Below are 25,834 nucleotides of genomic sequence, written 5' to 3' on the forward strand. Positions count from 1 at the left end.
CTAAACTTAAATTTCCCAAGGGTTCAGGCAGTTCTAGGTTATAGAAACGTCAAACAGTTCTTGAAATATGTCTGTAACATTGAAAAAGCCTTTTGAATGGCAATGTGGCCTTAAAGCTCCTAAGTTAGGCTAAAAAGTTTCACACCCATCAGAAGCTCTGTTCTGGATCTGAGTTCTTCCTGTAATAGTTGATGATAACCCTATTACTTTTCTTTAGAGCAGTGTAGTGGTGACCATTCTTTATCCTGCATTTGTCTTGGGAAGCACATCAGATACAGCAGAGGAAACAGGATGCTGGCGGTAAGTGAAAAAGCAACTTAAAAATAATTAAACTCCTTTATTTACCCAAAATAAATACTTATCAATTTTAAATTAAAATGTACATTTTATTCTGGCTGGAATTGATTAGAAGTTAGTTAAACTATTCATAAGCTTAAAAACTTTGAAAATGAACTAGAAAATTGTTCTTAGGGCATCTTTTGTTTTGTAAACTGATTTAAAATTCGCATGACTTTCTTAGTTATGATTACTCATAAAGAAGTTATGTTTTCTGCGTTCTGGGGGAAAAAAGCCTATTTTTAAAAGAAATCTTAATTTTCAGCCAGTCAAATAATTCCTCGGAAGGAAGAATAGCCAGTTGGGTCTTGTGGTTTAAGCTGTGCCTTATAAACTCCAATGTCAATGTCAGGAGATCATTGTTATTTGCAGTTTGCACACATTTTGAGGATTTTCCTTCCATTTTTATTTTCAATTCCTTTTCATTTCATGAGCTCCAACTAATATATCTTGACTATTTCCATTAATAATTTCCTAATAATCCATTAGGATTCCCCTGCCAAAGCTCAAACACCTCACTGGTTTTGATGTTATGGATCTTACTTGTTTTCTTTCCAGAGGATCTTTCCTATGTGCTTCACTGTAGTCTCCCACCTTTTTGTTTTGTTTTGTTTTGTTCTCTCAGTTTTGGCTTCTGGGGACTCCTTGATGACAATGGGAAACAGTCTCCATGTCACATTTTGGGCTCTACACTGACTTACCTACTGTTCCCACAAACATTTTTCAGGCAATGTCAACCGGAAGTAATTTTTTTAAAAGCAACTGAACCGGGGCTGAGTGCCAACTTCGGCTCAGGCCGTGATCTCCCGGTTCCTGAGTTCCAGTCCCGTGTGGGGGGCTCTGTGCTGACAGCTCAGAGCCTGGAGCCTGCTTCGGATTCTGTCTCTCCCTCTCTCTCAAAAATAAGTAAACATAAAAAAAGAACAGAAACAATGTTTAAAAACAATAAAAGCAACTGAACCTCCTTTAAGCCACCTGGAAGTTGAAGACAAAACAGCACTTCTCATGGCATGTAAAAATTAACGTAATGCACTTGAAGGTCCTCGTTGCTGAGAAACCCTGTGGCAAAATGTGCAAAGTATCATTATCTTTTCTTTTCCTTGCTTGAGGATCTATCAACAAAATTCATCTCCAGTTAAGAGCTCTCCACAACGTGGAGGGTTTAATTGGCGAGTCCCCTTCTTCAGGTCCCTCATATTGTGTGTCTACATGAATTTACGCTCCAACTTAAGAAGATAAACGACTTCTCTTGAAGTTAAGTCAAAGGACTTGAAAGTACTGTGGGAAAGGGGCTTGAAAGGGGGAAAAAAGCAGTTAGCAGCAGTAGCTAAACTGCAAATCCCCTATCTCTGCCCTCCAGACCACATGCCAACGAATCCAGCTGTGCCCCACCCGCCAGTAGACCTGTGAGGCTCCTGATTGATAGTCCAGATACAGGGCATATATTTATCTGAGTCTCCCTTCACTGCTGGGTGTCAGTCTGGCCTGTGGTCAGGGTGTGGAATTTGGTTGGAGTTTCAGTATGTAGGATCCACTCCCGGGGTTTTGGCAAGATTGAGAAACGTAAGGTAACTCTCTGGCAGTAGGGGTTGGTATGCACCGGGGCTTCAGCCCAGAAGGGGAAAAAAGTGTAAAATTCATGGAAGCCTGGTGTTCTCTAGAGTCATTCATCTGCTACTTCAGGAGGCCACCGAATGGCTTTATCTGGACAGGTACAGACCCAGGGACGCAACTGGGATAACCGGTATTCCTGGTAACTGCTTGTCAGATACTGGGGCATTTGGAGGAGAGGTGGGGAAGGGACGGGGCGGGAGGGCGGGGGTTGGAGTGGGGGTTGGGAAGTGGTGATAAAGAAGAAGGAAGGATGGTGAAGGGAAACGGTTGGGCTGGTTCCTCCTTGCTGCATCTCCAGGAAGGATTTGGAGACCTAAGTTCTGGGCTGGGGATGGGTCCCTAACACGCTGCGGGTCTTGACCTTTACAAGCCTCCCTTTAGTCCTCTGGAGAGGGCTCAACTCTGGTCTTTGTGCCCTTTCCTGCCTTTTGATTCTTGTTCTTTGAGAGAAGCCCGGTTCCGTAGTCCCGGGAAGAAAAGGTACTCTCTGCCACAGGTGGGCCGGAATGGAAAGGCCAGGAAAGTGGCCTCCGTGGTATGAATTATGTTTATTTAGTTCCTATATTAAAAATGATTTTCTTTTTAAAAAGTAATGACCCCCCACTCCCAAGCCCGGGTTGGGGCTTTGCACAGGGAAGGTCCGGCGGCTTCCCTCTCCCCCAAACCACAGGCACCGGGTGCTTTCCTCCGGCACCGGCCGGCTCGCTTGGCGCTGGGCCGCTCTCCGTCGGCCCCGCGGGGTCCACGCTCCTCTTCCCTTTCGCCGCCGCCCTGCGGCCTTCCCGACCCCCTCCCGCGGCCTCCCGGACGGCGGACACCCCGGCCCGAGCAGTTCGCGGGGCGAGGGTCCTCGCAGGCCGCGCGGGTTGTTTGTGGCCAGGTGGCCACTCGCGCCCAGGGGTGGCGACTCCTCCTGGGAAGGGCGTGGAGGGCGGCACGGCGCGTGAGGGCGGCGGGCGCCTGGCCTCGCGCCGCGCCGCGCCGCGGGGACGCCCGGCTGGCCCTGAGCGAGAGGGGGCGGCCCCGAGCCTGCGGCCGAAGGGAGCTCCGCCCCGGCCCCGTATAAGTGTGCAGGGCTGCGCCGCGCGGGCTGTGGCGGCGGCGGCGGCGCGGGGTGCCGGATCCGGCTCGCACGGCCTGTGAAGCCTCCCACCCGCTTGCATAAGGCTTTGCCTTTCCAACTTCAGCTACAGTGTTAGCTAAGTTTGGAAAGAAGACTAAAAGAAGACCCCGGGGCCGTTTCTCTTTTGTTCTTTGCTCTAGTAGACGTCGGGGTCTTTTTGCGTAAGGCTGTGGTGTTTTTAGCGGTGCTCTCCTCGGTTCCTTGCACTCCTGTTAACAAGCACCTCATCGAGGGCAGCTGCAGCAGCAGAAGAGCAAGCGGGGGGCGCCTGGGGTCATGACCAAGGCAAGAGAGCAAAACCACCAGGGAGGATGCTGCGGTGAGTTGACCTAACGCGGGTGGTGGGCGGTGGAGGCCAGCAGCTCTGCGCAGTTTTGGAGGAATGTGGCTCAGCTGTTGATCGGAGTCCTCGGACTCCTTTTGGTGAGAGTCGAGGAAGAAGGGAATTGCAAGATGCGGGGAAAGGGCTTACACGCCGACAAGGAGGAGTAGACCTGGAAGTTTGGATTGTCTTGTTTAAAAAAAAAAAAAAAAAAGGCGGAGTTAAAGAATGTTGAAACAAGAGCTTTCTTAACCGTAGGTGAGGTTTTGCAGTTATTGACCAATAGGTCGTGGTGACTTGAAGCGAGTGGTATTAAGCAAACTGGACACATCGATTCCTCCGTGACTTGATAAAATGTATGTGGTTTGTCCCACAAATTAGTTTTTAATGATCGTGTTTATTAGGAGAAAACGGGCAAGTATTCCAACCTCAGCTCACTTAAGTGACCTAAATATGCTTTTTATCCACCGCCCCTCCTGTGTGTCTTTGCAGGATCCTTAGCAAACTACCTGACCTCGGCAAAATTCCTTCTCTACCTTGGTCATTCTCTGTCTACTTGGGTAAGTGACAATGTACAGTAATTCTTCGACATACTTGCATAATTTCTTGTTTCCTTTCATTTGGACCAATTTTATTAAGTCACCTTCCAGGTTTTCTGTGCAGCTAAATAAATCATCCGAACACACATGTTCTAACTAGAAAGTTATTTTCACCCAAGATATTTTCCCATAGGTGTTAGTAAAAGTTATTTAATTGTCATACTTTATGTAGATGAACAACTACCCAAAGATAGAAGGACAGGAATATTTATTTGCATTGCTTATAAATTGTATTTTGCGCTACTAGGCTTATGGTAATATTTGCTACTAAAAACGGATGAATGTCTCATGTATCTTCTATTTCACATTTAAGCTATTTCTCCCTTTTCCTCTTTTGTTAAAATGATAAATTCCAGCATACTGCACTATGAAAATACAGTAGAATAGTGGAGTGACTGATTCAGGCTAAAAATAGCATTCTGTGATTAATTTAAATATAAATTGGCATCCAAAACAAATATCTGAGTGATAAAAATTCTTGGCTTTAAAATGTTTTCTGCTGGGGGTACCTGGGTGGCTCAGTTGGTTAAGTGTCCAGTTTCGGCTCAGGTCGTGATCTCAGGGTTAGTAAGTTCAAGCCTCCCGTGGGACTTTCTGCTGTCAGCATAGAGCTTGCTTCAGATCCTCTGTCTTCCTCTCTCTCTGCCCCTCCCTCACTCTTGTGTGTGCACTCCCTCTCTCTGTCTCTCAAAAATAAATAAACTTAAAAAAAATGTTACCTGGGGTGCCCAGGTGGCTCAGTTGGTTGAGGTCAGGATCTCACAGTTTGTTGGGCTCTGTGCTGACAGCTCAGAGCCTGGAGCCTGTTTTGGATTCTGTGTCTCCCTCTCTCTGCCCCTTCCCTGCTCATGCTCTGTCTCTCCTTGTCTCTCAAAAATGAATAAATGTTAAAAAATTTTTAAAAAATGTTATCTGTTGGTAGATATTTGTTGAGCATCTCAGGCTGTCTTAAAAACCATCATCCATTGAAAATCAGCAAATGATTCATAATTCTCTCTCCAAATTCCTATGCGGTCCTAGAAGAGGGCCAGTGTTTCTGTTGGCTTGGCTAGCTTCATCAACATCCCAAAAAAGAATAATCCCAAAAGGATGCTGTATGTGTGTGTTTGATTAATGATTAGAATCTTTCGAATTAAACAATTCTTCTTACTGTTTAAAAGCAGTATTTGAGTAAATTCTATGTATGCCTCCTATGATTTTTAATTTTAAAAAATCAAAAGGAGAGAGAATTTTAAAGGTAAATTTTGTGAATAGCATTTTCTTTTTAAATTGGAAACTTCTGTTGGATCATCCTTAAGACATGAATGCAAACTATTGTATGAGGAAATCTGGACCCATGCCCTTGGGAAATTATTAAGCTAGGTTATCAGCTCTTTAAGAAATAGCAGTCCAAAGATGGCTTTTTAGAAAGGCTAGCTCCTATCTTCCCAGAGGCTTAGACAAGGATGACTCTGCAAATACATGTAAACAAAGTTGAATTGGTGTGAGTTTGTTTTGTTTTCAATAGCTGATGATTCTAAGTAGAAATCTAGTGAAACTACTCTTAATTATACCTAAACCTATAGTTTTCCTTCCATTTAATTCAGTACTTTTTAAAAATACTTTTAAGTATTTTAAATTTTTTTTAAATGTTTTCATTTTTGAGAGGACAGAGACAGAATGCGAGTGGGTTAGGGGCAGAGAGAGAGGGAGACACAGATACGAGGCAGGCTCTAGGCTCTGAGCTGTCAGCACAGAGCCCAACGCGGGGCTCAAACTCACCAGCTGTGAGATCATGACCTGAGCCGAAGTCGGACCCTGAACCGACTGAGCCACCCAGGTGCCCCTACTTTTAAGTATTTTAAAAACCAATAACAAGGAATAGAGGTAGCATCTGATAGTCCCATCCTGTGGTCTGGACCTGTCTCTTAGGAGAATGAGATATCTCACTTCTAAATACTCATTACCTTTAATGTTTATGTGACCTTTTGTTGTTAGGTTGTGAGGTCAGATTTGCCAAAAGGGTGTAACTATAGTTGTTCCAGGAGGATTTTTTTGTCATGTTAATTAAAAGTCCCATATGAAAAGTGGCAGACACTTACCCCAGTAAGTTGAGCTAAGGGAGTTCTTGTGGAAAGTTGGATTAAAACAAAACAAAAAAAATCCCCCCAAACCAGGATCTACAACCATATAAGGTTTAGTGGAGTTTTACTCCTTATTGCAAAAGAGTACAAAAGAGGAATGCTCAGTAACTCTAGTTAAGTCTGCCTTTGAGTTTTGTCTCCTGTTTGACACTGCCTAATTTTATTAGAACAAAATAAAAGTGTGTGTGTGTGTATACATTATATATGTATACACACACACACACACGCACACATCTATCCATTCCCCTGAAAACTCTGTGAAATCATGGTTTCCTGTACACTGTAAATAGAAGTATTAGGGTAGAAGGTTATATCTGTGTGGGGTTGGGTGCTTTTTATTTCTGGCTTTATTTCTATCTGCCAGTAGATCAGTACATTTTACTCTATGCTATCAGAATGCAAAGTACTGTAAGAAATGGGTCTTGTCAAGGAGCTTACAATTTGATTTAGTATGGGCTTTAAAAAATGTGTCTAGTCACAAAAAGGTAACCAACAGTGGAAAAGGGTGGCCAGTTGCTTATATCTTGTGTCATTATCCTCTGGATTGTCTTCATTCATATCCCAGATGTGTGTATGACTCCAGCCCTTACTTCCTTTAGGTCTCTGCTCAGAGAGGTCTCTGACTACTTAATGCAAAATGCCACCTTCCTGCTCATGCTGCTTTATTTTTCCTTGTAGCATTTATACCATTTGACCTGTTTTAGGTTTGTGTTTGGTCTCTGCTCACTGAGATGCAAGCTGTGGGAAAGTATGGACTTTGATTTTTGTGTACCGTGGAGTTTCTAGTGCCTGCCGTAGGATTGGGTTTATAGTAGCTTCCCAATAAGTAGTAAGTGGATTAATGACTGTGATCATTTATTCACAGATACTCAGTTGTCCCTCAGCTCTCAGCCCACTGGGGGTAGATGGACATGTAAACAAATCATCAAAGTACAGTGAGAGCACATGGGAGGGCAGGAAATGGATGTAAGGAAGGAATGGGTGGGCTCAAGATTGTACTACTTTGGGCTTCATGAGTGTGGAATCTGTTGCCGCTTAAAGCTTAAAGCCTTTAGAAATTGGGATAATCGGAGCAGTTTTATTCCTCTCCATCAGGGAGGCGTCATGGATACAAGGATAAGCAAGAAAGAAAATTTTCATTTGGTAGCACTTGTTTTGATGGCCTGCTGTAGAAGAGTCTAAAATTCTTTTGGGTAAAAAGTAGGAGTTTAAAAAAAAAAAAAAAAAGGAAAGAAAGAAGCCACAGTCATGGAGTATTATTTTTTATTCCTTATGGTAAGAAAAAGGAAATTCACTCCTGGAGGCCACCTATCATTTAGGGCATTTATGTATTTCTTGTCTTTTCCTTGGGAGCTATTCAGAGGGATGGAGAGGAAGATAAAGTGCCTCTCCTCACCCCCTCCCATTGTATGCTAATCCAATCTACACTTGCTTCTCCTGTTAAAGATTAAGGAAGCAGTTTGTTATTCTTATTGATCTCTTTATCTTAATATAAATTTGTCTTTTTATGGGTTTCAAACAAATTGTATGTGTATCATACAGTTTTAATCATTTAGTACATTGGTATTTGAAACTTAATTCCTACTTAATTTAAGTGGAAAAACTTTCCATTATCAATGCAAACAAAAGCTGTGTCAGACATGTGAATTATGGTACTGATTAATCCTCAAACTTTTGAACAGTCACGGAACAAATCTAATGTACCAGAACAATGTTATTGATAAATCAGTGTAGGTTTTTGCCACTTATTCTATATTGACTCATTCACAACTGGGATTCACTGCAGATCCACTCCTTTGTTGACTCCGTAGTTATTTGTTGTGTATGTAACCTGGGCCATGCAGTGGGCTGAGGTTTGAGAACACAGAATGTTCTAGAGCTCACATTCCAGACCATCAGGTTAGAATCAGTCTTGCAGACATAGTGCTTCCACTGTTTGTTTTAAGATTTACTTGACCATATTCACCCCATTCGACAAGGCCCTAATCTTATGTTAATTTTGAATTGCCTTCCTAAATTATGTTCACAGTCCTCTACTCCATGGTAGAGGTTTCTCTTAACTTGGCACTGGTGCCATCTTGGGCTGGATACTTTGTTGTAGGGGACGGCGCTATGCATTGTAGATGCCAGTAGTACTCCTACCCCTGCCCCAGAGTTGTGGCAATACAAAACAGTTCCAGACACTGCCAGGTGATCCCTGGAGGATAAAATCATTCCTGCAGAGAAATACTGGTCTACATGAAGTTTATTGTAAAGGATTGCTATTGTGTATGTGCATCAATTTAAAATTTTGTTTTTTTTGGGGGGGCGCCTGGGTGGCGCAGTCGGTTAAGCGTCCGACTTCAGCCAGGTCACGATCTCGAGGTCCGTGAGTTCGAGCCCCGCGTCAGGCTCTGGGCTGATGGCTCGGAGCCTGGAGCCTGTTTCCGATGCTGTGTCTCCCTCTCTCTCTGCCCCTCCCCCGTTCATGCTCTGTCTCTCTCTGTCCCAAAAATAAATAAAAAACGTTGAAAAAAAAATTAAAAAAAAATAAATAAATTTTTTTTTTTTTTAATTTTTTTTTTAACGTTTATTTATTTTTGAGACAGAGAGAGACAGAGCATGAACGGGGGAGGTTCAGAGAGAGGGAGACACAGAATCTGAAGCAGGCTCCAGGCTCTGAGCCGTCAGCACAGAGCCCAACGCGGGACTCGAACTCACGGACCGCGAGATCATGACCTGAGCCGAAGTCGGCCGCTCAACCGACTGAGCCACCCAGGCGCCCTGACTCAATTTAAAATTTTGAATGCATAGAATTGTTGTCTTGGCTTTATGAAATTAAAAAAAAATCATTTGATATACCAGGATAATACTTTGGTCCTAATACGTTGAATTTATCAAGCAGGTGTTAAGAAACTTTGGAAAGAATTAGGACTCTAGTACTTCCAGATAGTGTCAAATGCATAAGGAGCCTAGACTGGGAGTTTAGTTTCCTGTAGTGATTTCCAGGGATAGGTTATTATAAAACATTGTTGTCCTGTTTTATGTTAAGTCAGAGGTCAGAGGTCAGGGATGGAGCCAAAAATCTCATGATAAGGTCCATTATAGATTTCTTATGCATTAATTTACCTGACTCATTTAAAAAATTTTCATTATTCTATATTTTGCCATAATGAATTCATTTCCTGTATACTCTACAGTGAAAAAATAAGTAGTCTTTTCACCCTTTCCAAACCCATCCATATTAAAATGTTCAAATAAAAAGCTGCTTATGCATTTATTTCTGAAATTTTTGTAAATGTGGTACCAGAATTTGCCCATATTAATTTTTTCCCCATATTAATTTCATTTTTCTGAGCCTGCCTTTTTTTGACTTTGAAATTTATTGGTGAAATAGAGCATATATTTTAGAATGTTTAGGTGAAAGAAACTTTAAGGATCATATAGTTCATTCTTATCAGTTTACAAATTGGGAAACTGGCTTTTTCTTGACATTCAAAGCATATGAATGTTTGTAAACTGTACTGTAGTTTCATTCTGGTTCAGTAGCACACTACTTTGTGCATCTCAAATCACGATAGGTAAATTCTAGGCCCAGGTAGAAACTTGACACAAAGGGAAGAAGTTTTGTCTCAAAAAACCTTCTTTGGTGTTGAAACTACATTTTTTTTTTCTAGAATGATAAGGAGTATGTGTGTTTCATTAATATCATGCTTTTTTTGGGTTTACTTAGTAAATGGCCCAGAATATTTTCCATTGGACCGGGATGGATGATTTTAACACTTGACCAATATTCAATTCAAAGAGTAATTGTTGACTTGGAAAAATCTCATGGTGTAGCCAGAAAGTACATTTTGATAAGGGAGCAACTTCCTGAGTGTAATTGCCTGGGAAATAAAAATAATTTCATCAAAACATTTTCTCTTTTCTTATTCAAGGGAGATCGGATGTGGCACTTTGCAGTGTCTGTGTTTTTGGTAGAGCTCTATGGAAACAGCCTCCTCTTGACTGCAGTCTACGGGCTGGTGGTGGCAGGGTCTGTTCTGGTCCTAGGAGCCATCATTGGTGATTGGGTGGATAAGAATTCCAGACTTAAAGGTGAGAAGTGGTAAACTAAGGCTTTGTATTCATGGGACCTAGGCTTGAGCTAAAGAGAAACCACTGTGACTGACCCACTGTGTATCTGCTGACATACTTGAGCAATGGGATGATCAGTGTCAGCACTTCTACATGGAAGGTCCTGGGGCTTCTGCACAAAATTCGAATGCCAAGATATTAAGTTTATAGATTTTTTTGGATCTTTGGCTAGTCATAAATTCCAGATGTTAATAATTAACACCATAGTTCTTTTCTGGGAGCCATGTTAAACATTAAAAGTTTGCTTAACTCTGGCATTCTTTCTAACCATGACTCGCACTGGAGTCAGTCAGTGTGATGTTCCTGGGACAGCTTTAACATCTGTCCTCTGGGTTACAGTGTTTCTATATTGAAAACTATATTGAAGAGGGAATATCTGAGTCAGGATCATGGAGAGCTGAATTATAAATTTTTGAGGGGAAAAGAAGAAATGGTAATATATTGACATTTATTCTAGAGCATTAGTACTGAAATCATTGCAGTTTTATGTGTAGGAAAGAGAGAAAGTGATGGAACAGTTCAGCTATGCAGAATATAAGGGCAATCCAGATAATAAGCCAGGTCACAGTTTTCCTGGGTTGTGCAGTTGATGATGCCAAGACCTGGCCAAGTCTATTTTAGACATTGGAGAAAGATTGAAATATGTTTCTTTCAGTGAAGGATGACTGCCCCTGGATAGAGAGCAATTTGGATTATTAAATTCTAGGACTTGATTCTATTAGTGAAATGGTCAAGATGGACATTTGTCTGTTTTGAGAATGGATATACCAGAACACATATAGAACTAAGTTTTGTATACAAGAAAACAAAAAACATTCCTGGTTGTTCACATCGTTATTTGTAGGAACACAGGGATATTATATATCTTGGAGACCTTTTAACCTTATGATTGTTGAGCATTGGAATCCTAGGTTGGGAAAGAATGTTGAGTTAGATGAAAAAGTGTGTGGTAGGATAGCAATCTCCCATTTATCCCATGAAATCAGCTCACATGTCACTTTCTGTGAAAATGTCCGATGTCTCTGGGCTGATTTAATCATTTCTTCCTCTGCTCTCAGGAGTCTTTGTCAACACCTCTGCTATTGTACTTCTACTCTTACAATTATCTGTTCCCATATCTTTCCTTCCTCTGGTCGGTGGGGTTCTAAAAGTTAGAAACTTCATGCAGTTGGTATTTAATCCTTGTGCAATAGAAGAATGAGTTATATGTTGGGATTTTACTACAAACTAATTTCAGAAAGCAGTTTGTTTGAGGCTTTTATATGACCTTCTAAGCCAGAATGAGCTTTACTGCCCTTAAAGACCAGGGCTATAATTATGCCTTACGCATACAACTCCCTGTATTTTTCAGAGTACTTTTCATGAGTATTTTATTTGAGCATCATACTGACCTTGTAAAGAAGGCACATATGTATCATCATCCTCACCTTATAGACACAGACATAAGAGACATTACGTATCCTGTCCTAGATCACCTACCCTGGTGAGTGGCAGGGAAAAGATTACAAATAAGACTGTGGGTGTCCTTACTTGGTGTACTTAGTCCTTACTCCAATACATTATCTACATGGGTGCCGGACTCCAAGGAAACTGGCATTTTCTGTGAGGGAAGGTGTTACTTAGAATTTCATAGCAGCAGCATACAGCATTAGAATGCCCAGTGGAACACACTGCTGCTTTATTCTTGGTGAATTTTACATGTCTTTCCTATGTATTCATACTATCTTATCAGATTCAGCCTATTCTGTAGGGGCTTATGGATTCCATGACTTCTTAACCTCTTCTGTAACTTCCTGCATGTTATGATTTTAGCTTCAGCACAAAGAGCTGAAAGATGGATCTTGTCTATGTAATATAGTTCTGTTTATGACAGTAAACTTTCAAGAGAATAAGCTAAATGAAAATGTGGTCATTATGAATGGCTTTAATTAATAGGAAAATGGTGAATACTTCACTCTTCCTGTAAGTTTTACTGGTCTGGTGTTATCTGGTGGGTCCTACTGGAAATAGTTGATTCAGGATTTACTTCAGGAATTTTTTTTTTCATATAGTAATTTGCATATGCATTAATGTGTGGACAAAAATGAGGCCTTTGTGATATTTTGGTATAGTGAACACTTTGTTTCTCCCTCTGTACAGTGGCTCAGACTGCGCTGGTGGTACAGAATGTTTCAGTCATCTTGTGTGGAATCATTCTGATGATGGTTTTCTTACATAAAAACGAGCTTCTGACCATGTATCATGGATGGGTTCTTGTAAGTTCTCAGTGATATTCTTGATGGCAGAAAATAGAACATCTGGTAGTGGTAAAAAATGAAAACCCTTTGAGACTAGGGGGTATCTTTTCACAAAGACAACTGTTGACCCTCTGTGTCCATTTAATATCCTCTACCGTTTGTATTATATTTTGTTTTTGCTTGTTTGCCCATAGTGGGCACTCATTAAATATTGTTTGAATTTTAATTTTGTCCTATTTTTTTTCCTTATTTGTTTTTAGTGGTATTTCTAAAAGTTTATTGTATAATTCAGTTGTCAATTAGTTTTCAGCTACTAACCTGTAATTTGTTCACATTACATAAGAAATGTAATCCATATATTTATTAATTTGTCATAATTGTATTCCTCCAATAGTAATTGGTATGTATGGGGTCATGGACTACATAACTTCTCACACTATGGTCTCATGATAGCTTGATGGAAAAGGGGAAAGATGGGGTGGTGGCAAATAATGGATTTGATGTAACTATTGAATCTTCTTATATATTTAGACTGATACTGTAGGGTTTCAAAGCCAGGGAGAACATTAGAAATCTTCTGGTATATTCCCTTTATTTTGTTAATGAAAAAATTAGACAAAGTGATGTTATCTGATTGACCATTGTCGTGCAACTAGGAAATATCATAATTCTGACTTAAATGCAGGTCTTCTCACTTCCCCTTTATTGTTTTTTCCAAAAGAGGTATTTTGGGAAGAAATTAAAAACTACTGCTATGTTAACACTTTATGATAACTATGTCACATAAATGTGCACATGATTTTTATAATTTTTGTACTATGTGTATTACAGATGATGTGGATTAGGAAGATATTATGCCCTTTAGCTTGACTACTGGTATTTATGGTTTCATGTCTACAAAGTAAAATTATTTCTTACGATTTTATGAAATGAACTTAAAATTTTATTATTATGCCATCAAAGACCATTTCAAACTACACCGTACAGTGAGGTGTAGGTACTATGTGGTAAAACTGACATTTTTAACTCAACTTTTTCCTATAATTCCTTAGACTTCCTGTTACATCTTGATCATTACTATTGCAAATATCGCAAATTTGGCCAGTACTGCTACTGCAATCACGATCCAAAGGGACTGGATTGTCGTTGTTGCAGGAGGAGACAGAAGCAAATTAGCAGGTAATTTGGCTTTCTCTTTTAATGTAAGGGGTTACATGAGGATTCACTTTACGTCAGAGGTAGTAAATGAGGGTTAAACCTTTTCTTCTGGGTATTTAATTGAAAATTATTTTCCATAAATTGAAAATATAGTCTTTGTCTTATCACATTGTCAGTTTCAGTGCAATGATTTATCTCACTGTTATGAAATTAATTTATAGGATAGTGAACTTTTATTGTATGCAAACCTGGCAAATGGAAGAACGTTTCTTTTGAACTCTTTCTTTTAAATTCTGTTCATGGTCTCTGTATGTTTACTTAATACTTAGAGCAGTGAAAATCTGACATGAGATTGATTCATTCATACCATGGTAGTATGACTAGTATTTACTGGATTTTATTTTTCTCCAATCCAAGTGGAAACACTCTATTTCCAAAAGGGACTCTAGTAGTTAATTCCTTCAAGTTTAAAGTTATAATCTATAACTTTTATTATATTATCTGCAATGCAATAGAATTGCTGTTACAAATACTAGAGAAATTGAGGACAAATACTAGAGAAATATGGTTTTCAAGAAGCTCATAATCTTAGTTGTCCATTGGAAACATATATAAGAGGCCAGAGACAGACTAAAGAATGCTTACAAAGCAACATGTCCTATTACATCAGCATCACTTGTACTCAGAATAACTCACCTCACTCAATATTCCCTACCTGCCCCCTGACACAGACACACATCAGATTCATAGCTACACAGGGTTAAGGATGAAGGGTACACCTATCCATTGATTAGATCAGGTCAATCAGTTGTGCTGGTCATTGAGATAATGGGTATCACAAACCTATTGCCCAACCATCCTGACAGACCAGAAAACTATTGCTGATGATTTAAATGGCTTATTCTAGTTCACAGAAGGCAAGATTAGTGTTGGGGATAGCAGGCAACTTTGTTTGGGCCATGTGGCTAAAAAAAGGAAAGGAGGTGGTGAGAGAAAGAAAATGTGTGAAAGGTCTAAAGGAAGAAAGAGAAGAATTTGCTTAAATCATCACTTTGTTGTAGCAGTGTTATTTATAATTGAGACAAATACCACAGTGATTTTAGAGAATGGTGTCCATATAGGATGAATTTATAGCACATGTGAATATACCACAGGATATTCTTTCTAGAGGTAAAGTAGTGATTCTCGTTGATTTTTTTCTTCCTGTAATCATTTACCAATAGGAAATAATTCCATGTCTCTTCTTGTCACATTGAACTATATGATTAGGCTTTGTCCTTTTTTGTATGTTTTTTTCCTTATTTACTTTCTCTTTTTAATATGCTATTTTAAGTGTGTAATACATGTCCATGTTTTAAAATTCAGAAGGTACAAAAAGACCTGTTTTGAAAATAGAGCACATATGTATCTGGTAGAATATATTTGGGGGGAAAGTTGTCTTTTAAAATGATTTTCTTTCTCTTAATATGAATTTTATTTTATTTTATTTTATTTTTTTAACGTTTATTTATTTTTGAGACAGAGAGAGACAGAGCATGAACGGGGGAGGGTCAGAGAGAGAGAGAGAGACACAGAATCTGAAACAGGCTCCAGGCTCTGAGCTGTCAGCACAGAGCCTGACGCGGGCCTCGAACTCATGAACCGCGAGATCATCACCTGAGCTGAAGTCGGACGCTTAACCGACTGAGCCACCCAGGCGCCCCTCTTAATATGAATTTTAAACTCATTTTGACTCTTGTGAAGTCTGTACAGTCTGGGGGGAAAAAAGCCCTGTGTAAAGTGAAAATTCCTCAGAACTTATCATTTATTCTAAATACAAATATAAATAAATAAGAAAAACCAAAGATTCCATATAACTTTGTGGGCTTTTTGACGTCCCAGAACAACAAGAAGAATATGAATGACTGTTTCTCAGCTGCCTTTCTTTATTATCAGGAATAATTGCAGAGGAATAATTGCAGTCTCTTTTCTAACTTTCTGGAATTTCTCAAGTTTAGGAAAGGAAGTAAGCTGCCTATTGAAGTTTCATCCACTGTGAATTAGCTTTTAGCAAGTGGTGCTTTTTAGCAAGTGAAGTCAAATTTCTCAAGTTTAGGAAAGGAAGCAAGCTGCTTATTGAAGTTTCATCCACTGTGAATTAGCTTTTAGCAAGTGGTGCTTTTCTGCATTCAACTAGTATTGCAGGTTAGTAGCCTAGTGAGGGAAAACCTCCGTGTTGTCTTTCTTCAGCATTTGTTAAAAGATTAACTAAAACCATGCTTCAAAATAGGATAGAAACTCTCTTAGTTCAGAAGGTCAGCAAGGGTCTATCTAACCATTGATTTTTTGGTGCTATTTCTGCTATAAGGCAGAATTATAGAACAGGTAGAGAGGAGGAGAGAGGAAAATTGGAGAAGTGTATGTCAAGAAGTACACCTTAGTCACCTCTGAGGTTGAGTCTCTGCACACAGACGCACGTCCTCCAGTCAGGAATTGTGTGTGTTTGTGCAGGGCACATTTTGAAGTCGAAACGAAAACTTTAGAAACCCAGCGAAAATTGTTAGAAACCCGAGCAGGGGACTGGACAGGGATGCTGAACCTGTGTGTGCCTTGTGTGTGTGTGCCTGTGAAGGGCAAAAGCTGTGTGCACTAGGAGGAGAGGTGGTGAGCCAGATGCTAATTGCTCCCCTTCCCTTAATGCAGTGTTTCTTGATTTCAGAATAGGTTTAAAAACTGGAAGTTGTATCACTGAGGGTAAACAAATAGAGACATTTTCCCTGGAAGGTTAAAAAATTTTAGAATTTCCGTGGCATCAGACCAAAATACAGCTGTTACCATCTAGTTTGGAGATCACCAGAAAAGGAATTGTTTTTCTACATAAATACTGGTAATTAATCTGTCGGCTAATTTGCCTAGGTACTTAGTTTAGTGTTTTATTAAAGCAGTCTGTTGTGCTATGACCCTTAGCCTGTCAAACCTGTTTGAAGCTCACTTCCTTTTCCCAGACTTTTTATCCCTTCTGTTTTATTTCCTTCCCTATTTTCTTTGTTAACCACTCTATTTATAGCTTCTGAGGTGTTTTGTTTTGTTTCGTTTTGATCCTCCTTCCTAAAGACACATCTGCTGGTTACCGTGATCAAGATGACCGATAAATTTCTTATTTGAACTCTATTGACTAAAAATTGATTTCATATTTAAGGTAGACAAACCTGCTGCCTGCTATTTGCTCAGCAGGTCTGCTTATTATTATTATCCTATGAGATTTAATATACCCTTTTTAATAGCAAGTCTTTATTTAATGTCATGGTCTGTGCCTCAGCTGCAGCTGAAAATAGTTAAATTGGAATTAAATGAGCACATATATGTGTGTTTACATAAGAATAAATGGAAATTTGTGAAAAGGATGGGTTTGCATATTCAGAGGACAGATTCTTCTCTAGCCTGTTACCAGTGAAATGATGAGGTCTTTTCCCCAAATCATTATATAGTTCATTCTGCTTCCAAAACATAAAAGCTGGTTACTGATACTGCATCACACACAAACATTATTAGCTTCCTAAGTATAATAAAGATTGAAATTGGTGGCATTAGGAAGCTTCAGGAGCACTTAAAAACCGAGGAAGTGAAAATACAACAAATCATTTTCACTAAATTAATTTTTCTCTTGTTGTGGGGCTTTCAGAACATGGGTATATTTTCACTCGTACTCAATTTTGGGAATCAAAATATTGAGTTACCTGAATCTATTCTATACTTCTCTGTTAGCACCTGAGTTGGAAACTTTTTGAGGGTGGGATGAAAGTTAGCGAAGCCTCTGCAAAAAAGGGTCATGTGTGAGATCAATGAAAACTGCCTTTGCCTCTCAAGTGAAAGGTGAAACGTGTCAAAGTTCTTCTGTTATCATGTAAGCATTATACACTCATGGGACTAATTGGAAGGCAGTTGAGGACCAGGAAGAATTAGAGAAGGAATAAAGGCAATTTTCTGCTAATGCACTTATTAGTCACCTATTGCTTTTCTCTTAAGGTGCCCCACATGATTGATAAGGATTTGTCTCATTGGTTCCACTCTACTCTGTGAGATAGAGAATAAGAAAATTGGTCATTTTCTTGACTTCCTCTCTTTTATTCTGTTGTCCTCTGCTCTGATTTTGCTGTGTTCCCATGGTCATGTCCTAGACTTGGTCATCACCACTAAATCCTCCCCTTCCATAATCTTAATCTTAGGCATTCATGTCTTGAATTGGCACCTCCTGTCTTCCCAGCTCATTCCTTCTCATACCCTAGCCACAACAGTCTTCCAGTCTGGTTGTCACCCCATTTTCACTGTCTGTGACCCCTCTTGTCTCCCTTCCTTACTCAGCTGAAATTCCAGGTCAGACGTTCTGATCACATATGATCACCTCCTAGCTTATACTCTCAGCTCACTTGGCCTCCTCTCCTTCTGTCACTCTCCAGTAGAACATGGCTGGAGAAAAATGCACAGTTTTGCTCTCTGTTTTCACTGTTTTACAGTTCGTAACCATTGGGTTCATGTTCGCCCTTTTGTGCTGCCAGGTGATCATACTAATTTCTGTGGCCCTTTCCTCCTTCCTGTTTCCTTAGAGGAGTAGGTTTCACGTTCTCCTTTCTCCTCATACATTCCATACCTCCTCTCCCATCCTCACTTTCACTGATGACCTTGCTTTGTGCTTTACTGAGAGAGTAGAAGAAATGAGAAGTTACACATGCTGTCCCCATTACATCCACCTGCAGCTGCGTATGTGGTCTGCACTCTTGTGCATGTTGATGGTTTTGCTCCCGTCTAAGAGTAGCTCTCCCATTTGTGTGTTGGTTCAGATTCCATCCCTTCTCATCTATGGTGTCATCCCCAACAGCATATAAATGTGCAATAATATTTCTCTTAAACATTTTTACCTCTTTTTACCCTTCTACCACCTCATTTCTTTGTTTCTGTTTTCAGAAAATCTTAAAAAAAAAAGATGTCTATGCTGTTTCTAGTTCCTGTCCCTGGTCAGGGCTTTGCTTTTCATGATGCCAGGGGGGCAACATTTACATTGTGAATCCAGGGAGTGCCACTCACTTAGAAATATAATATAAATGGTATATCTCCTGGAGTTGACGCCAATCTCTTAAACCAGCTTCAGTCAAGCATTTGCCCTTTCTGTTCTACCAGAACTACTCTCTTTGAAGCCCCCAATACCTTCCGTGTGACCAATCTAGAGCTTCCTCTTAGTACTCATCTTCCTTGACCTATCGGCAGCACTTGCCAGTTGATTACCCTTCCTCTTAGAAACAGTGTTGCCCCATGGCTTCTAGGATGCCACACTCCTCTGGGTTTTCTCCTCTTTCACTAGTTCTTCTTTATCTTCCTGACCTCTAAACATTGACATGCCCAGGACTGGGTCCTCAGATCTTGCCTCTTCTGGATCTACACTCAGTCCCTTGGTTGACCTCATCCAGTCTCACTGCTTTAAAACTCAACTAGCTGATGACTACCAAATCTGGCACAGGCTTCTTTCCTAAACTGCAGACATATTTAACTGTCTACTTGATACACCCTTGTGCTTGTTGGTAGCCTATCAAAATCAGCATCTCTAAACTAAATACTCGTTCTTTTGCTGCAAATCTGATTCTTTTGAATTCTTTCCTTTCTCAGTAAATGGCCACTCTTTCCTTCTAATAGTTGCTTAGAAAACAGCAACAGTGAACTTCAGAGTCCTCCTTAATTCTTCTCTTTCTCTCACACCCCATATCTAATCTACTTGCACATCTTTCTGATTCTACCTTTGAAGTGTATCCAACATCTGTTTCCCCATTTCCATTATTACTGTCCTGGTTTATGCTACATCATCTTCTGCCTGTCTTCTTGCCTCTGCTTTTATCTACCAACTCCCTCACCCTCATGCTACAGTCTTCACAACACAGCAGCCAAAATGAACCTTTAAAAACATAAGTTAGACTGTGTCACCTCTCTGTTCAAAAGCTCCAAAAGGCTTCCTCACCCATTCATTGACAAAGTTGGCATCCATATAATGTTCACAAGACCCTAGGTGATTAGACCAGTCTACCCTCCCTCTCTGACCTCTTCCCTTCCTCCCTCTGCTCTAGCCCTGCCAGCCTCCTTGTTGTTCCTCTAGCACTGTAGGTGTGCTCCTCCTGCCCCAGGACATTTTTACATCCCTTGGTCTGGAATTCTCTTTTCACTGATATCTACAGGACTGACTCTTTTTCCTCCTACTCCTTTCTCTCTCTCTCTCTCTCTTTTTTTTTTTTTTTTCAGGGAGTCCTTTCCTGACCTTGCCATATTGAAAACTGAAATCTTTTGGGGCACCTGGGTGGCTCAGTCAGTTAAGCGTCTGACTTCAGCTCAGGTCATGATCTCACGGTTTGTGGGTTCAAGCCCCATGTCGGGCCCTGTGCTGACAGCTCAGAGCCTGGATCCTGCTTGGGATTCTGTGTCTCCCTCTCTCTCTGCCCCTCCCCTGCTTGTGCTATCTTTCAAAAATAAACAAACATAAAAAAAAAAAAGAAAACTGAAATTTCTCTTTTCCCTGCACCCTTTTTTTGCTTTATTTTTCACCGTAATATTTAATTGACATATGACATTCTGTGTGTGTGTGTGTATATATATATATATATATACATATACATACATATATATATATGTATGTATGTATGTATGTATATGTATATATATATTGATTGATTTACTCTTTCTTTTCCCATGGGAAGGTAAACTTCCTGAAGACAGGGCAGGATATTGTTTATTTATTTTTTTATAGTGATAGAATAATGCCTAGTCCATAATAGGCATTTAATAAATTTTTGTCGAAAACATGTTTGTAGGGTCACTCACTATTGTATTCATCTTAAAAGCTAATATTAGACTTATTTATACAACCCCAGGGAATCATGATTTTTGAGGCAAATTTAATATGACTTGTTCCAAATGACAAATTATTTCCTAACAAAATGGTTTGTTCACAGAGTGCTTTTAGAAATTTACATTCTAGGAATCTATACTCTTGGATTATGAGTTTGTATTATGTAAGTGGGCAGTCTCTCTTTGATAGATTTGCACACTTATCTTCCTCCTTTACCTACCTCTATAGATATGAATGCTACAGTACGAAGGATTGACCAGTTAACCAACATCTTGGCCCCTATGGCTGTTGGTCAGATTATGACATTTGGCTCTGCAGTCACTGGCTGTGGATTCATTTCGGGGTGGAATTTCATGTCCATGTGTGTGGAGTACTTTCTGCTCTGGAAGGTTTACCAAAAAACACCTGCTCTGGCTGTGAAAGCTCTTCCTAAAATAGAGGAAGCTGAATTGAAACAGCTGAATTTACATAAAGGTAAGCTCAATACAGTGATCAATCCTTTTATTCTGATGTTCAGACCTTAAAAGTTGGTGAAGACGAAAGTTCATCCAGTTTATTACTGCTGAAAGCGTGCATGAGGTTAAATATGTCACTTTGGTATGGATGAGTCAATACCCAGGCTTTTGACAGCCTGAGGAACAACTTGGGATTGGACCTCAGGGAGCTGGAATGAGGCCTCGGGCCCTTTTCCTTAACGTGAGCAGCAGACATGGAGGGGAAATCAACTGAGGGATGGCTGGGAAAAATTGAGCCATAAGAATGGGAAGAACAAGGGGGGAAAAAAAGAATAAGAGAATTCCTGCGTCTATGAAGAGAAGAGTTACATAGCCATTTGTACAACAGTAGAAGGGAATGAGGACTGAAGGTGGTCATTTCCCAAGAAGAGAGAGCAAGTTGGGCTTTTGGGCTAATGGAATCCTAACAGGGCCCCAGAAAAGGAGATGCTGTGTTTTTCCAGACAATTATTATATTTTTACTTGATGAGTTTTCCTGTTATTTACTTTTACTTTGGTGGGAGTATAATTTTCTTTCTTTCTTTCTTTCTTTCTTTCTTTCTTTCTTTCTTTCTTTCTTTCTTTCTTTCTTTCTTTCTTTCTTTCTTTCTTTCTTTCTTTCCTTCCTTCCTTCCTTCCTTCCTTCCTTCCTTCCTTCCTTCCTTCCTTCCTTCCTTCATTTCTGGAGTATAATTTCTAAGGGGGGCAATGGAGAGAGGGAGACAGACCATGTGAGAGACAGCGATATCCATAGTATTTTGTTTATTTAACATAAATGCTACTTGGAGATTGTTTCTTAGCTGAAATTCTTAGGTTAGTAAAAGAAAATACATATTATACTGATACATATAATAATGTCTTTTATTAACAGAAACTGAGCCAAAATCCTTGGAGGGAACTCATCTAATGGGTGCGAAAGACCCTAACATCCATGAGCTTGAACATGAGCAAGAGCCAAGCTGTGCCTCCCAGATGGCTGAGCCCTTCCGCACCTTCCGAGATGGATGGGTCTCCTATTACAACCAGCCAGTGTTTCTGGCGGGCATGGGTCTTGCCTTCCTCTATATGACTGTCCTGGGCTTTGACTGTATCACCACAGGGTACGCCTACACTCAGGGGCTGAGCGGGTCCATCCTCAGTATTCTGATGGGAACATCAGCCATAACTGGAATAATGGGAACCATGGCTTTTACTTGGCTACGTAGAAAATGTGGCCTGGTTCGGACTGGTCTGATCTCAGGATTTGCACAGCTTTCCTGTTTGATCTTGTGTGTGATCTCCGTGTTCATGCCTGGAAGCCCCTTGGACTTGTCTGTTTCTCCTTTTGAAGATATCCATTCTAGGTTGATTCAAGCAGAGCCGCTGTCCACAATTAGACCTACAGATATACCTGAAATCATTTTTACACCTGAAATGCACATGTCAAATGTGTCTGACCCTGCTACTATTGTCCCAGAGATGAGTCCTAAATCTGTGCCCATAGTGTCTGTCAGTCTGCTGTTTGCAGGCGTCATTGCTGCTAGAATTGGTAAGTCATCTCTCTGAATGTTAATGAGCTAAAGTGTCTTTTTTGCAGTGTGGGTTCAGAAGATTCAATGATAAATGATCTGAAATCTTCCCTTAATTTAAGCAAAACCCACTCTGTATCCTTACATACATATGAAATTTTTATTTTATAGTTTAAAATACAGTTTGTATATATGCACATATGCTTAAAATATGATTAGGGCTTGAAACTTAAAAAAAATTTTTTTTAATGTTTATTTATTTTTGAGACAGAGAGAGACAGAGCATGAACAGGGGAGGGGCAGAGAGAGAGGGAGACACAGAATCTGAAACAGGCTCCAGGCTCTGAGCTGTCAGAGCCCAACGCGGGGCTCGAACTCACAGATCGTGAGATCATGACCTGAGCCGAAGTCGGATGCTTAACCGACCAAGCCACCCAGGCACCCCTGAAACTTTTTAATAAATGAGTATCTTAAGTATTACTCTTGATGTAATTTATTATTTTTTTTAGTTAATTTATTTTTTTTTTAATTTGTAACATTTATTTATTTTTGAGAGACAAAGCACAGGCAGGCGAGGGGCAGAGAGAGAGAGAGGGAGACACAGAATCCAAAACAGGCTCCAGGCTCCAGGATCCAAGTTGTCAGCACAGAGCCCAATGCGGGGCTCGAACTCAGTCCATGAGATCATGACCTGAGCCGAAGTCAGATGCTCAACTGACTGAGCCACCCAGGCACCCTGATGCAACTTATTTTTTGAAAATATATTAGTTATAATGATGCCATTTAGTAATTTAGTGTCTTTATATTGCTATAACTCTACTAAAAGGACTATGAGTTAGAAAATATTTGTATAGGACAAGGTAAAAAAGGTAGTGTTTTTGTTTTCAAAAAAAAAAAAAATCCTTCAAAAGTCCTCTCTAGCTTATGTGTATTTATAGTATACTTTGCCAAACAAGTAGATTTTATAGCTCTGGAAGGAAACACAATGTAATGACTTCTTACAAAGCAAAATTTAAGTAATTATTAATAGAGTACTGATGAATTATCTCTGCTTGAATTTTTTTCTTTAAATGAAACCATATTTATCTTGTGATACAAAGCAGTTCATTAATTTATCAAAGACAATTAATATTCAAGCAAGACAGTTTTATTACAGGGGCTTTAGAAACCAAGCAGTAAATGTAATAATCACTTAAAGTCCTTAAACTTTAACCACAACAGTACATTAGTACATTCACTGTAGGCTTTAAAAACACTAGTACTTACAGTAAGATTTATTGTCTCTGATTTCAGAGTTTTGCTTTTGTAGTATAATAATCACAAAAAATGGAATTAAGAAGTTTGTAGATTAGACTTACTTTTGTATGGTGGCTATAAAAAATCATTTCTTGAAGCCACTAGCAACCCAGTATTTTATTTATTTTATTTTATTTTTATTTTATTTATTGTATTTTTATTTTTCAAGTTTTTATTTAAATTCCAGTTAATTAACATGCAGTGTAATATTAGTTTGAGGTCTAGAATTTATTGATTCAACACTTATATACAACACCAAGTATTTATTAATGAAAAAGAATTCTGAAAGGCAAGGCTCTGATGAATATATGCATGGCGACTTCAAGATAATAGGGATGAATATATATTTTGTACATGTCAACAGATTTTTAAAATGTAAATGTGAAATGTAAAGCTATAAATTAAAATTCAGTGTTTAACAGATATCTTCTATTAATAGGTCTTTGGTCCTTTGATTTAACTGTGACACAATTGCTGCAAGAAAATGTAATTGAATCTGAAAGAGGCGTTATAAATGGTGTTCAGAACTCCATGAACTATCTTCTTGATCTTCTGCATTTCATCATGGTTATCCTGGCTCCGAATCCTGAAGCTTTTGGCTTGCTTGTACTGATTTCAGTCTCCTTTGTGGCAATGGGCCACATCATGTATTTTCGATTTGCCCAGAAAACTCTGGGCAGCAAGATGTTTGCCTGTTGTCCTGAGGAAAAAGAAGTTACGAATGAAAATCAAACTAATATATCTGTTGTGTGAGACCATTTAACTGTTGCTATCCCTGTTACTAGATTACACAGAGCACATATGCTTATTTTGTACTTTAGAATTCCAATAAACAGCTAGGTGTTTCTCTCTGGTTTTACCCCAGTTGTACCCTGAGGGCTAGAAGCTATTTACAAGACTTAAATCAGAGGAAATGAACTGGTTAATTTCCCTTACACTTAAGGATGGGGAAAAAAATCAAAAAAGGAAGAGAAAAACTCAGTTTAAATGTGGAGAAAGGTAACACTGATTTTTCCCTATTTCTCAGGAGTAGATAAAATTTTACACGAAGAGCAGTTAGTCACATGATTTAAGTTATTCTTTGGGAGATATTTATTATCTGTGCAAGCATTCAGATATGTCATTTTTCCTTAAAACTCATTCTTGTCCAAGTCTAGCTAATTTATTTTCTTTTAGCATGTTCTTCACATTATAAAAAAAACAAATTCTGCTTCAAGTATGAAGAGGAGAGTCTGATAACCAGTGTTATTCTTATTGATCCTGTTGATCATAAGGGATTTACATATATGTGGAAAATGAAATACTTAACTAGAATTCTCAAATAGGATTTACGGTATAACTTTAGAGAGCACCTTTGTATCTTTATTATCATGGTGAAATACTGTAGTAAGCATATATAACACTTCAGAAAATGGCTCTCCTGTAAGCTGCAGATAGAAACAAAGCTGTAGATTTATAACAGTAAATGCATAAGGACTTCAAATACGCTGATAGTTTGGCCATAGAAACTAGAAGCTCAAAGTCACCCAGGAGAGCAAGATCTGAATTCAACTCCGCTATCGTTAATGATCTCTGTCTTGGAACAGGAGGGAGCACGCTTTTAGCCTGGTAGATTAAATGTAGAAAGCAAGCTCACACTTGGAAAGGTTTTATTTTAAAATCATCAGATTGACTTTTGAATGTGCTCAGGTAGAGCATTTTTACTTTCACTGTTTTGTACCCAAGGAGTTATTTTTACACAGTTGTAGAGCAAGACCGTTTATAAATGTATCCCGTTCAAATGTCTTTGAGAAGAATGGAAGAAAAGAAATACTTTTGTATGTATTTTAAAAAACTGTTTTCCGAGTCATTTTGCAACATGTCAGTACCAACATGGTACTTTGCCTTAACTGTTTATGCACTTTCATGGAGACTGCAATCCGTTACTATGAGCACTTTCTTCTTTTTTCTTAAGGTTTCATCTTCTTTCTATGGTATGACATAATGATTTACTATGTTGTAAAATCTTTGTAACATATTTCTATATAAAAAACGTTTTTAAAA

At 39.3% G+C, this 25,834-nt stretch overlaps 1 protein-coding gene across 1 annotated transcript; it reads left to right on the forward strand.

Annotated features, from left to right (window-relative positions):
- The first annotated feature begins 3,051 nt into the window (after nucleotides 1-3,051).
- Nucleotides 3,052-25,834, forward strand: SLC40A1 (solute carrier family 40 member 1). Its single transcript, XM_058711556.1, has 8 exons — nucleotides 3,052-3,392; nucleotides 3,888-3,955; nucleotides 10,035-10,194; nucleotides 12,373-12,488; nucleotides 13,523-13,649; nucleotides 20,722-20,967; nucleotides 21,859-22,515; nucleotides 24,231-25,834. Exons 1-8 carry the CDS (start codon nucleotides 3,350-3,352, stop codon nucleotides 24,542-24,544), a joined length of 1,731 nt encoding a protein of 576 aa, XP_058567539.1. The 5' UTR covers nucleotides 3,052-3,349; the 3' UTR covers nucleotides 24,545-25,834.

Source organism: Neofelis nebulosa, chromosome 2 (genome assembly GCF_028018385.1).
Source record: "Neofelis nebulosa isolate mNeoNeb1 chromosome 2, mNeoNeb1.pri, whole genome shotgun sequence".
Lineage (NCBI taxonomy): Eukaryota > Metazoa > Chordata > Mammalia > Carnivora > Felidae > Neofelis > Neofelis nebulosa.